At 48.7% G+C, this 13,083-nt stretch overlaps 4 protein-coding genes across 4 annotated transcripts; 2 read left to right on the top strand and 2 right to left on the bottom strand.

Moving 5' to 3' along the window:
• Positions 1-596: 596 nt before the first annotated feature.
• Positions 597-2,871, bottom strand: FSUBG_1847 (uncharacterized protein; the record flags this gene model as incomplete). The annotated part of the gene is made up of 6 exons (XM_036679556.1): positions 597-1,430; positions 1,482-1,592; positions 1,650-2,582; positions 2,637-2,646; positions 2,704-2,716; positions 2,814-2,871. 6 exons carry the CDS (start codon positions 2,869-2,871, stop codon positions 597-599), a joined length of 1,959 nt encoding a protein of 652 aa, XP_036542490.1.
• A 3,136-nt stretch (positions 2,872-6,007) lies between these two features.
• On the bottom strand, positions 6,008-6,358 carry FSUBG_1846 (uncharacterized protein; the record flags this gene model as incomplete). Its single annotated transcript, XM_036679555.1, has 1 exon — positions 6,008-6,358. One exon carries the CDS (start codon positions 6,356-6,358, stop codon positions 6,008-6,010), a length of 351 nt encoding a protein of 116 aa, XP_036542489.1.
• Positions 6,359-7,551: 1,193 nt separating this feature from the next.
• Positions 7,552-8,700, top strand: FSUBG_1845 (uncharacterized protein; the record flags this gene model as incomplete). Its single annotated transcript, XM_036679554.1, has 1 exon — positions 7,552-8,700. The coding sequence occupies one exon, from the start codon at positions 7,552-7,554 to the stop codon at positions 8,698-8,700; it is 1,149 nt and encodes a 382-aa protein (XP_036542488.1).
• An 828-nt stretch (positions 8,701-9,528) lies between these two features.
• FSUBG_1844 (triacylglycerol lipase) lies at positions 9,529-10,606 on the top strand (the record flags this gene model as incomplete). The annotated part of the gene is made up of 2 exons (XM_036679553.1): positions 9,529-10,453; positions 10,500-10,606. 2 exons carry the CDS (start codon positions 9,529-9,531, stop codon positions 10,604-10,606), a joined length of 1,032 nt encoding a protein of 343 aa, XP_036542487.1.
• Between the last annotated feature and the right edge of the window lie 2,477 nt (positions 10,607-13,083).

Here is a 13,083-nt window from a genome sequence, read left to right as displayed (position 1 = left end):
TTTTCAATCATGGTTTGTCAGTTTCCAATTGCGCAGTTGTACTCGTGCCCTGCTGCGTAGAGACTCAAAACACCACTCCTCTGCTTTTTGGTACCTCTTGATGAATGCATCGTCATGACCTTCCAACGCCAACGCCAAGCTCATGCAGATCATTATGCACTGCCCGCAGCATCATCGCCCGATGAAACAGAGCTTCCAAATCTGTTGAATAAGTGGCGAATGATATCGAGGTCCACTAAACAGGCATATCATCCATGGTGCTCTAGGACGTCAAGTGGGTAAGTAAACAGACAGGTAGCTGTTAATATCCACATATTCTCTTCATATTTCATTATAAAATACATCTCATCGCGTTCATGTAGGCCATACAGATACAGTCGACTTCCATTCAGATAACCGCCCCTAAAATCACCATATAGTGCCGCCTCAACAAACCCAAGTGCTCCCAACCGTCCCAAATATGCATATATCACTACGCTTCCCATTCCTTTTCAACTCCAATAATATCCAGCTGTGAATGATTGCTGAACGGGTATCGCCAGTTCGCTGTCGTCGCTATCATATGACTCGTCCGTATTTTCCTTTCCCTTACTTTCTTATCCAAAAACAATGGTCACACCCATATCTGCACTCACTCTTCTCCAGAGATCCCCACCACTCCTGACACCCATCATCATTGCCTCTTCTTGCTGCTGTAGCATATCAGCCTTGTCCGCACGTCGCCAGACTTCTTGTGCGATAGTCCATGCGCGATCAATATTTGTCATGCCTTGCCGGCGGTTGATAGCAATGAATGCTTGGCGGGCAAGTTCACGATCAGCTAGTGTAATGGCCTCGCAAGCAGCGACAAAGAGTGGCCAGAGAAGAGCACTCATAGGACCAGTATTGCTGACTGTTCCGACACAATGCGTCAGACTGATATGGGCATGGCGCTGTACGAGTGGGTGTCTCCTTGGATAGCTGTAAATGGTCCGGTAAAGGTAGACGAAAGCAGAGTGACGATAAGACAAAGCGTTGCTAAGAATACTCTGGAGTCGGCTCCTTTCTGCAGTTTGCTCAGGGCTCAATTCCTCTGGATTTTGGTTCAAAACAGAGTTTTCGGGGACGGCAGGATGCCAGTCCTCCAACGCCGCCTCGATAGCCGTTGCTGAGGTCTCAAATTCCGTTCGGAGGACAGCAACCTTGGAAACCTCTTCGTTTGCAACAGCAACATCAAGTTGATCCTTGAGGGCCAAGAGGTTGGAAAGTCGATGGATGATTGGCCACAGGGAAGTGGCCATGCCCAGCAGAGTGTCGACACTGCCCAAGGGAGATGTGGCGCCACAAGAATCGAGAGGAGGGAAAGGTGTAAGATAATTTGTGCCTGGAGCACTAGAGAGAGGAGCAGTGCCAAATGACAGTGCCGCAATAACATCATAGAAACGGAATGCCTGGAAAATTGTCAGCAACTTGCTCGTGGATGCAGCTGAACAATGACTTACGCGCTCCAGGAAAACGCCAGTTGGATCAGTGGCGGTTCCATTGTTGCTCATGATGGTCATGGCGCCTTTGAGATGGCCATCCACGATGTTGGATCGACCCTTTTGCACCAGCTACAAGGCGTCAGTCAGTTACATGGGCCAGAGATTCGAATTTATTGATCAACTTACCACTTCATAATACACCAAAAGCATGATAGCAGCCAGCAACTCGTTTCGGTTTGCGCCTGAGCCTTTCTGGATCAACCGCGCCAGACCCTGAATAGCTTTGTTGTGAAAATAGACACTCTTCTCGTCATTTTCAACCCCACGGTACTCGAGATGAGCACTCGCTAAAGCGTAGACAGCGTTGGTGACAGCGGGGCTCTCATGGCACAAAGGAAGCACAAGCTGCTGGAAGGGATTGCCACTTTCTTCACGGAAGACGATGAGATGCGACAAAACATTGCAGAAATGGTCGAGAAGTGCGCGTCGGTTGGTACGTTCGGAGAACTCTGTGAATACCGGAGCGCAGAACTCAAGTCGAGGAGATTGCGTAGGAATGGGCGCAATCATAGCCAGTGAAGGGCTGGGGGTGGCGTATGCGGCTGCATATGTGCTGGCATATGTCGTTGTCGGAATACTGATGGTGATGGACTCTCGGCGAACAATCTCTTCGATATCCTCCTCTCCGTTCTCGATATGTTGGACGACATACTTGGAATCATCGAACGAGGGCAATTGAAAATCGACCGAGTCGAGAGGTGAAATTATCGGCAGGTCCGTGGAAGCCCAGTCAGTAGGGTCATTTGTGGATATGCTGGCAGTACGGTTGACGAGAGAAGTGTTGAGCATTGGTGCTTGGGTCGTAACAGGAGTGTCGTCGAGTGAGTCCTCGTCGGCTGATCTATCATGCGCATCGTCATTCCATTCGGAGTTGGCATGGATATCCAAAACATGAGTTGCCCTGTCCGAGCTCGAGGAAGAGTTTGTGTCAAATGGCGAGCAGGGAACAGTTACCTCACGCTTGCGCCTCTGACGAGGTCGGACAGGTTCGTAATTGCACTCCTGGCCACGTTCTTGGCATCGGGCGCATGCAGGCCGAATCTCGTCACATTTCTTTTTCTGTAGCAGCTAGTCAGTATCATATCGACTGCACATGTAGAGTGATCTGTATACCTTTTCTTTACTATAGAAATTGTTAGTTAATTGCTAATAGAGAAAGAAGAGAATAGCCATGACTTACCAATAACTGCATCCTGTGCGACGACAAAAACGTCCGAGTTAGCATGTCCAATGAGCTAAAATGGAGAGCATTGCCTGTGTGACAAGATGCTTCCAGAATGAATCACATACCTGCGCGCGAGCGCTTCTTAGGGACCTTGGGTGGTGCAAGTCTGGTGTACAGCAACATCGTGGCCGTTATGTGGTGGCGAATATAGATGATCGAAGGATCACAAAGTCAATCATGCGGTTTCCATCCAGGAATTGAAATGGTGGCGCATGAGCTTTGCGGGTATTGGTGAGAGACGTTTCGAGGTTTATAGTCTCAGCACAAACCAGTTGCTGAATTCTATATTGAAGCAACAGGAAGTCGTCGACTGAATATTTTGAATTGAAGAACTGATCTGCGTGTGGGGGAAGTAAGAGGGGGAAATGAAGTCCACAAAGAAGCCGAGGATCTGGGGGAGAAATTGGAGCGGAGACGGGAGATCGGTAGTGATATTTAACAAGTAGGTAGTCCAGGAGATGGTCACGAACGTTGGCTAGGGCGAAATATGACGATATAATCAAACAAGAGACAATGGTCAAAGTTTAAAAGGCAAGACTGAGGCCAGGAGCAGGATTATGAGTAGGACCAAGACGAGAGGGGGGGGAGAAGAAGGGAAAAAAGAAGAAATGGAAGGGATCAAAATTGATGCCTCGTGCGTCTCTGGGGCGTCATGGTTCGGTCTACCGTCTAACAGAAGGTCCCTCCTTGCCAGTCTCGTCACTCACTACACACCATCGTGATCTTTCAGCATCCACGACGACCATGGATCCCTGGCCCTGGCTACAACACTTGCCCGAGTCTGGGCAAAGCTACCTTTTGTTAGCTTGCGGGGTTACGGGCGCTGGTCTGCAAGTGCACTGAGAGCATCAGAAATGTGCCCTGAAAGAATTTTGTAACCGCTGGTCCTTGTTCTGCGGGGAGCTGGAGATTTGGGGGGATGAGAATGGGACCATGGGATGAATTTGCAGGGGGTAACGGAGAGCTTTTGCGGTGGGATGGAGAATCGGGGTATGGAGCCCGATGAGTTCATACTGTGTTTGCCCTATCTACTATGAAGCACCGCACAGTGACCATACAGTATGAGTCTTTTTCCCCGTTTGGTGCAGAACAAATGCAAATCCACGCCCCCGCTTGTCTAACAGCAGGTGACTTTTCTTCACATGAAAAGCGACCCTCTCCTCCAACGCCACCGAGAGACAGAGTTCTAGAATTGACAGGAGGAACTGGACGTGATGAATGTAACCCTCTCCAGCTCCCCAAGACTGAATCAAGTATTCGGAGTCAAGCACCGACCTCGTGTCCCTGCAGCCACCGAATGGCATCCTCAAAAGCGGCAAACCACGACCCAAAACCACATGGCCCTGGCATTCTTTTCCCCGGCGGGCTGGAAAATCCGGGGTAATGAGACTGCCAATTCAGCACCATCCGGCTGCCACTCGGCCGCTTTCGGTCCAGATGGTGATGGGCAACTCGCTCTGACAGGCGCGGCAAACCAGAAACCTGGCTAATTGCACAGGCCTAGCAAGCCACTGAGAGCATCCGACGCCATACCCTTCCCGCCCCCGCGTGCTTTGCCGGACGCCGCAACCCTTCCCGTTTAAATGCTGCATCGGTCTGAGATCTACGCTCTTCAGGATAATGGGAATCCTCAGGAAGATCACAGCAAGGGGTGATCACTTCTTCCCCGCGTCGAGTCTGACCGGAGGTTCTGGGTCGATTATGACCGGTTCGCTTGCGCAGGAACGGCAAGAATCATTCGTCCGCCAAATAAAGTTCATGGACCCTTATTAATTCCGCCCTTTGATCGGCAATGCTCTAAATTCCAGCATCAGTGGAGATGAATTCAGCAACACGAGCTACATACAGTACGACGTTGACCCAGCGTTGGTGCACCTACCAATTCTAGAAGTCATCAGCGAGTTTGTTGCCAATGTCTGAGCGTAGGGTGCCAAGCAAATCGGAGGCTTATGGGCAAGATTTATCAATGGCAGTCACCGATCGTGAAGCTCTCATCTGGTCTAGAAAGTGGCGCCTGGTGAAGCACCGGCATGCAGCTAACGTTGCAGGACCCTTGAGAGGCCTAACGATTCTTGGCAGCGGGCAGCGGCCGGGCACTTTCTACTACCTTGTATGGATACCCAACAGTCGAGCATCCATGCGATATTTGGGAGGTCCAACTTCATGATATGAGCGCCAGACCTAGGGAGGTTTGGTTTGGTTTGGTTTGACTCTGAACAAGCATTTGCGAAGTGGGGAGGAGTCAACACTTACACAATCTGGGCTGATGATTGATAATGCTACTCTCCGAGTACCTCACTACATCCTTCAATCTTATGATCCTAATGGGTGGTCAACTTAGGCTCCTAGCCATCTGCAGCCGCTACTACACTACCACTCTGTTTGATCTTGGACTTCTCACCGAGAAGTCACTTGAAGGTTGCTGCTAATTGCGCACTGACAGAATGACGTTCTTTGTAGTTATCAAGGTTAAAGAAAATGCCTCTTCTCTGATCATTTCCACAGAAAGCCGAGGTTCGCAACATCTTGGCCGCCCTGCTGATGAAGACAGGCTCCAATTACGTCTCCACCTACCACCAAAGGGCAGCGACTCCGGCCTGCTTGTGCTCACTAAAAGACTCTATTTTAGGATAAACCGCCGCTACCTCACAATGTCAACAGCCATCTCAAACCAGGCATCAAATTTTTTAAAGCCGATACCCCCTTCTGACCGCCAAGCTAATTTTGCTTGATGACAGTCCGTTGCTTTAGTTGACGATCGTAAGGCTACCAGAGGTTGACCGCTTAGGAACGGTCATCGGTCAACCTGGCCAGCTTATTACTCTCTGACAAGGAAGTTTTTAACGAGGACAGCCGAAGGGCATCGCTTGTCGGAACTTTTCAAATTGCCTATGATCGCCCAAACTAGGTCTTTGTCTGCACAATACATGATTCATTGAAGGATCATTCAAATTCCCGATCCTCAACCGTATCAGCAAAGGGAGCCTGTCTTTATAGCAGCTTGACCTCACCAGCGACTCTCGACTGACTTCCATTATTCTCTATTACTATTATATGCCTCCGCCCCCGAAGTTCTCAGCCCCCAATCCCCGGTGATTTGGATGAACTTCTGTCGATATGGACAGGGTTCCCTTCTCCATAAGACTCTTGATTCGTGGCCTTGTCTGCTTGTCAGACGGACAAGACCGCTGAATGGCTGCCACGGTAGCAACGCCAATGCACTTGAGCGCATCATGCTCCCAAACAATGCACTCTCCGTTCACAGTCGGCCACTAAAAGCTTGAGAAATCCATCCCCGACCAATCGTGAGATGAGAGACACTGCATTGTCTTGAGGGATGGTATAGAAATAGAGCACCGAAGGGGCTTCGCTGTTGAGCTACCATGGCGTTGTTCCCAGCGAATCCCATGAGCTGCACCACAGCCTCAGCTGCGACTCGAGCGATGGTATTGGTGAAGATGATGAGCCACAATGCAATACCGCACATATGGGTGCTCTCTTGCAGCTCTGTCACCGATCGATCGTCTTGAAGCTCTTGGTCTATGGTGTTCTGCTCGGTTTCAGCTCGAGCAGCCCCCGCGAGAGAAAATGAGCCGCGTGTCGAGCCCATTATTACTTATCCGCAGGATATTGCTCATCGCCGTGCAACTTCTCACCGTTTCCATTTCACCTGCTTTCACAGTCTCCACGCTGGGCCCACGATTATTATTACCTTAAGAGGAGCTATTTCTTGCAATCTCACAAGTGCTGCGCTTTTGCGTTGACCGCCCAACCAGAACGAACCGTGCAGTCGGTTTCAGTGGGCTTTTCGCTCAGCCCTACCGATCGTCTGGCACGAGTGAATCATTTACTGCTCACTCGTGGCGTAGCATCTTCAGACCCCGGTTATTGACAAGCCTCTAAGGCCTCCATTGCTGACAGTAGGAATATTCCTATTTCGTCTGACGCATTTCTCCTTTTTCTCCTTCTCATCATTACTTTTGGTTGTCTTGTTGCGAAACGGTTGAATATTCGACACCATCCTCACGGCGATCTTGTCTCGAACCGATCTGTGACCGTTGTAAACCCGCGATCATCAATCAGATTATATCCGTTGATTTGCGACAACCACCAGCCTGAAGAGGCTGCATTTATCGGAGTTACATTTTGCTCATGATCGGCGCCCCTCACGGCTGAACGAAACCACTCTCGATTTGCTGTCACATTTCCCCTCAGTTCCATGATCGCACAAGATGAGGAACTGGGGGTGTAGCTTTTGCCTCACCTCGGTCGTTGGTGCATTCTGGGCTTTGGGTGTCGAGGCGGCCGACTACAGAAGACATGATGGCGTTCATCGTATTGAGAAGGAGGCGCAAATCACACAGGCACCGGGTCTTGGTCGGCGAGCCGAAGCGCAATGTGCGACGAGTATGAAGTTATGCCCTTCAAGTTTGGACGGGGGGTGCTGCCCAGAAAACTATGATTGCGCCAAAGAGAGCTGTCAAGCGACAACGAAGGGACCATCAACATGTGGGACAAAAATAGGCTGGCATGTTTGCGCTCCAGTCTATGGAGGTTCGTATTCTGGGAATGTAAAGCGTTCGCGAACAAGGCTCACACATAGTAGGAGGCTGTTGTCCTGACGGCTACCTTTGCGAGACAGCCGACAATTGTGTTCCGCCCTCTGGATCAGCATACACATACGATTGTCCAGCTAGCCAGTACTTATGTCCGTCATCACTGAGCTACGGCTGCTGTCCGAATGGAATGGCATGTGGTGTGAACCAGTGTTACTCTTCCGATCCTGTTACTGTCACAAGTACTATGGTCATTACAACGACAATACAGGGGGAGCGAACGACGTATAGGACCACCGCCGTGACCGTCGAAACACCAACAGCTCCTACGGCTCTCCCGACGGTAAATGCTGGCGAAGATAACGACCAGGCAGTTCTAAAATACTTCCCATCGTCGATCCCGAAAGTCAGCCCAACGAGCGCATCTGACAGTGATAACGGCGACAAAGGAGGCCTTTCAACTGGCGCGTTGGCCGGCATCATCGCCGGCTCTGTGGCTTTCTTGATCATTGTATTAGTGGCGGCATTTATCATCATCCGCCATCTGAACAAGGTTGTTGCCGCTGTCGCCACACCAAAAACATCAGACAGATCCAACGGCTCAAACGCCCAATCTCGACAGACCCGAGAGTACAAAACAGCAGACTCGGCTGTTGATGAACTAAGTATCGATCCATTGATACATCCGTCACTGATACCTCCACGACCGCGAAACCCCGGCCCTGATTCTGCGGCAACTTCACCATTCGGCCTCGCCAGCCCAGATCACAGTTCCAATGAGCCTACGCCAGGAGGGAACGGTTACCACGCGGTACCAGGAAGCGGCAACACCAGCAGGCATGCTAGTTTCGATGCAGTGGGTAACAGGGACGATTACTTCAGCGCCGTAGCTGCAGGGGAACAACATCGAATGAGCCATATCTCTAGGCTTACTGGATCGACGAGAAACCGTTCAAGTACAGATTCTCACGGGACGTATACCCATGTCCGGAACTACAGTAATGCTTCGGAAGGATCTGATGGTTCACCTGGGGTGATGGCAGGTGCTCATCCCACGGCAGAACTAGAAGCAACACCATACCTACCAGAACTGCCGAGTTCTCCGTCGTCTGTGGTGTTCCCGAGAGATGAAAGGCGAAGATCATCAGGCAGTATTTCCAGTATCCCGAACCGACCTCCTGTAACTCAGCGTCAGTCGGGTGGACCGCGAATACGAAGTGATTCTCTGGGCCAGAGTAATCTCAGTATTGTGAACGAAGAGATGCATGGATTCTATGGGCCAAGCGAGCACCTCGTTGGTCAAACGGACAGTCATCGGCCGGGAACTCGAGGCTCGGGCAATAGGCAACCAAATGCACCTATGGAACCTCCACGACCTGTGGCTGAGGAACCATAACTTCAGTTAGTGTGTTACTTTCCTTTATATATGGACGTTCAACCTGGGTTCGGTTTGATCAGGCGGAGGAGTTTGGATATTGGAAATTTGACCTAGCGTAGCATGGCGTTGTTCAATGGGTACTAAATCTTTGGGTTGGGGGCGACCAAACAGGTCTATCTAAAGAATACACGAGTATATGGAGTACCTTGAGTTATTTGTGTCTGTTACTTTGGTTGGTGCAATGGAAACAGCTAACTTTGTGAAGCTTGGTGATATTAAATATCTTACCTTAACACAAAAACTCTGAATCTTGCACCTTGTGATGAGCCTTCAAACTTTGCTTTTTCCTTCGAGATTCCAAGATGCACTTCATTTATGCTTAATTTATAGACCCGGAGCATTGGGTCGCTAGAATGCAGCTGCAAGGGTAGGGATGTTATGTCGGTACGTTGACAACTACTTGAGTGGCGGCTGGGATATAAATTACATGCAGGAAGTTGCATGTATTCCTCAATGGGTGGCTTACTTTGAAACCGTTCTTGTTTGATGCAGACATGTATGTTTGTACAGGGCTAGAGTAGCACATGCGAGCTCAGAAGCGTGAGCAGTACTCCAAAGGAATAGACCCAATCTATCAAGTTATTCCTGAAATTTAACGTATATCATATCGATGAGACGCAGTTTTGTTCTTGACTTGTGGTTGTTGATTGGCTCTTTCTCATAAAAGACCGGTGCGATGTTGGGCCGCTTACAACTTCGATTCTTTTGTTCTGGCATTTCAGCCGCAAACCTGAACTTCACCTTTCTTCTATCACGCTATATATATCAACAGACCGCAAGTCGACAATGGCCTCCAGCATTGTCCACCATTTGTATACTTGGTTTCGACCCAGTCTGGTGGCGATCTTCTATCGCAATATACCATGGGCCTTGCGCTGGCGGTTGCTAGTATTTCAACCAGCTGCTCTCCTAACATACTCCATCGCCACTATACCCTGTCTTTTGTATCGCTCTTACACTGTTGAATACCTCCATATTGCGCCTGGTCGTTATGTTAGAGCTGTGATCTTCAAGGCTGCTGGTGTTGGGAGAGGGAGAGCTCTCAGGCCACTTCATGCGAACTTTCACGCTGGTGCTTTCATGGGTGGCTTGCCAGAGGGCCATGCGTATTTTGATCAACTGCTATCGGAACAGACAGGAGCCGTTGTTGTTGATGTTGAGTATCGTGTTGCGCCGGAACATGTTTTCCCTGCAGCTGTCGACGATGCTGATGCAACGATCAAGTGGTTACAAGAGAACGCCGAAGAACGTTGGGGCGCCGATCCAACTTTAATGACTACGAGCGGTTTTTCTGCCGGAGGAAACTTGGCATTCGCGGTCACTCAGCAGAAAAGCTGCCAGGCACCATCCCCTACATCAATCAAGGCCATCACAACTTTCTACTCTGTCATGGACTTCCGTCTGAGTCCCTGGGAGAAACCGCATCCAAACAACATGCCCAAGAATGACCCAGCAAAGGTCTTTCTACCCCTTTTCGACGCATATGCAGAACCTGCGAGAGCAAAACACTTTGAAGATCCAAGACTTAGTCCCGTCCTTTCAGAAAAGGAATCGTTGCCAGAGAGGATTCTTCTTGTCGTTCCTGGTATTGATATCCTCGTCGCAGAACAGACTGAGTTCGCAGAGAGAATTAACAACGAGGACGGTAAAAGAGAAGTTCAGAGGGTCGAAATCTTGCATGAGAAAGATCTGTTCCATGGATACTTGGAAGGTGAGTCACCAAACTTTCTTGCGAATTCAAGCACTAAACTTTCTAGTCCCTGATATTGTAGTTAAGCGGGATGTCAAGCATCGTGCCTACGACAAGGCTATTCAAGTTCTCAAGGAGACTCACAGGAAGTATAATTGGACCTGGAGTGCCTGAATCTTATTATATCAATAACTTTGGCATCTAGGGGAAGAAAGAAACTCAGTCTTTTTATCATCTAAGATCACGGTGCTTAGGTAACTTAGGATATGTTTAAGGCAATTTTACTAAATCTAGGATATCTTTTACTGAGTTTATTTTTGATACCCTCTATTTAGGTCTGAGTTTTCTTACCCCTAAGGGGCATCTCTTCATTACGCACTCAATATTAACTCTCTTCACTAATCATAAACCAAATTTTATTATTCAAAAGTTGAAATATCTCTGTAGCCAATACGCAAGGTATAGCCAATAGGGTCTTATGTAATAAGAATAATATAACAAGATGTTTATTCTTAGTATAATATAATGTATAGCATTATACACTACGCCTAAGAACACAATAACCTTGATGTTAAGTCTCAAGGTCATGCAACAGTTGCCTTGAACCTTATGATCCAACAAATTTTATCACATACTTTCTTTTTTGAATTCTAAGTTCACATCGTAAACGTGTCTAGTAAAGAAGAATAAACAGCGCTGCCATTTTCTTCCCGTAATCTTCACTTCTACTCACACCCTCCCACTAAAGAGGCACACACAACGCCTTCATCTCCAACAGCAAACAGCGTCCGCATCCTTCATGGTGGATCAAAGCCAGAATATGGTATCTCAGTTGTCAAAAACAAACGGCAGCTCGGAGTCCCATCTCCTTAACCTACCCGTCTATCTTGCTCGTCATTCACTCATTCCTCCCAGCAAGCAGTCAGCTGTGTCTTCTAACAACCTGCCACGGCATAAAAATATTACTAGAGCACACAGTCGTTTCATATCCTCTGTTGACACATGAGCAAAAGCGGGAGTACAAGGTTCTTGTCATACGAGACTTTCCTAATACGTGGCTTGATGCAGAAACCCTACGTTTCCGAGAATTTCAAGAGGAAGACCTCTACCCACAACCGAAAGGTCCTCCATTTATAGGTCAACCAGGGTGGGATTTAGTCACTGCCAGGCAGCTTGTGTAAGGAGCCTTACTGATAAAGCATAGGCATGTTCGGATGAGCCTCAAATACGACCGATTGGAAAAGAAGACTCCCAAGCAGAAATCTTTCCTCAATGCTCTCCTGAAGCCATACCACACTTATTTCTCAACACACTTCGGATTACACCCCTTGGGAAAGCCTGGAGCAGTAGGCCGCTTTGAGTCTCATCCCAAGCTTGTCTCTGGTCGATATCTTCTTTTCAACTAATGGACCTTCAAACCCCCAGAGAGGAGGGACGATAATACTCCACAAATTCGGAAACTTTGGAGCTTGCACACATCAGACGATGTCACACTACGATTGGGGATACTTCCCCTTGCGCCGGGACTGAGATGCGGAATGGGATATCCCGCTAGGACCGTGGATTCCACTCTGTAGGTTCAACGAGGAGTTCGTCATGTGCGTCCGTGAGGCATTCAAAAACCCTGGGCGTCAGGTAGATGGAATGTGTCCGCGCTGCCTGACGGAGTTTTCGATTTGTACAACAACGAAGAGGATGCAGATGCGTGTGTGGAGGGACTTGGGGTCCGGTTTGGCAAACACATTTGGGGAAAACTGACCCTCAGGGTCTGCCCAGGGGTGATGATTGCCACGAGATTCGGTCTCGTTATGGAGATACGGGTGTAGAGGGACAATAATGGACGAGCGAATATTATTTGTGATGTTGATAGGGGATATCAGCAAGGCAGCTCTTGGCTGGTCTGTATTTGTAGACATGGTTGGTACTGGTTGTTTTGGGCCAATGCTGTGTCAACTTGGTATCACATTCTTCGGTATAGTTTCCGAACAGCGAGTCTTTAGCGATCACTCAAGTTTATATGGATTTAGAGCAACACAAGAACACGCTGTGTAAATTCTGGTGATCGAGGAATGCGGCAATCTATGTAAGTGAAACACACCTAGACCCGACGGGCCGTTCCTGGGAGTGGAGGTTACCCTAAACTTGATGTTGGAGGCGACACTTGCTGAAAAAGGCTCGGGTCACGAGAGGGAGGGAGGGCAGAGTAGGTAGTGAATCGCAAGTATGTATATCACCCAATCGTGGCCTGACGTGATAAATGTTGCAGATAAAACCCCAACAGCAAGGGTTTGTTTGTTCGTTGCTGGGCATCTCAGTAGTCGATCAGAATGGATCCCAGTGTGGCCCAATGGAATGACATCACCACTGTTTGCCCACTAACTACCTAACACGGAGAGCTAAGAGCTATGGATTGCTTCCTCACAAGGGATAAAATACCAACGAAATGGAACTACAATTCAATTATCAAAGACAAAGGGAAACTGCAGAAATTAAATACCATCATCATTTACAGTCTCAGTCATGAAAATCAGCCACTTTCCGTTTGTGAATCTGACCGTTGTCTCGACATCACGCTCAGGGATCAACGTCCACAGACGCTGTCGACCCAGCAACAAATGTAAACAGTGACCGGGGCCAGTCCCAACGTCCTC

This window comes from Fusarium subglutinans (genome assembly GCF_013396075.1).
Source record: "Fusarium subglutinans strain NRRL 66333 chromosome Unknown NRRL66333_c0000016, whole genome shotgun sequence".
NCBI classification, from domain to species: domain Eukaryota; kingdom Fungi; phylum Ascomycota; class Sordariomycetes; order Hypocreales; family Nectriaceae; genus Fusarium; species Fusarium subglutinans.
Note: the sequence above shows the minus strand (reverse complement) of the source record. Positions and strands in the feature narration are given on the sequence as shown.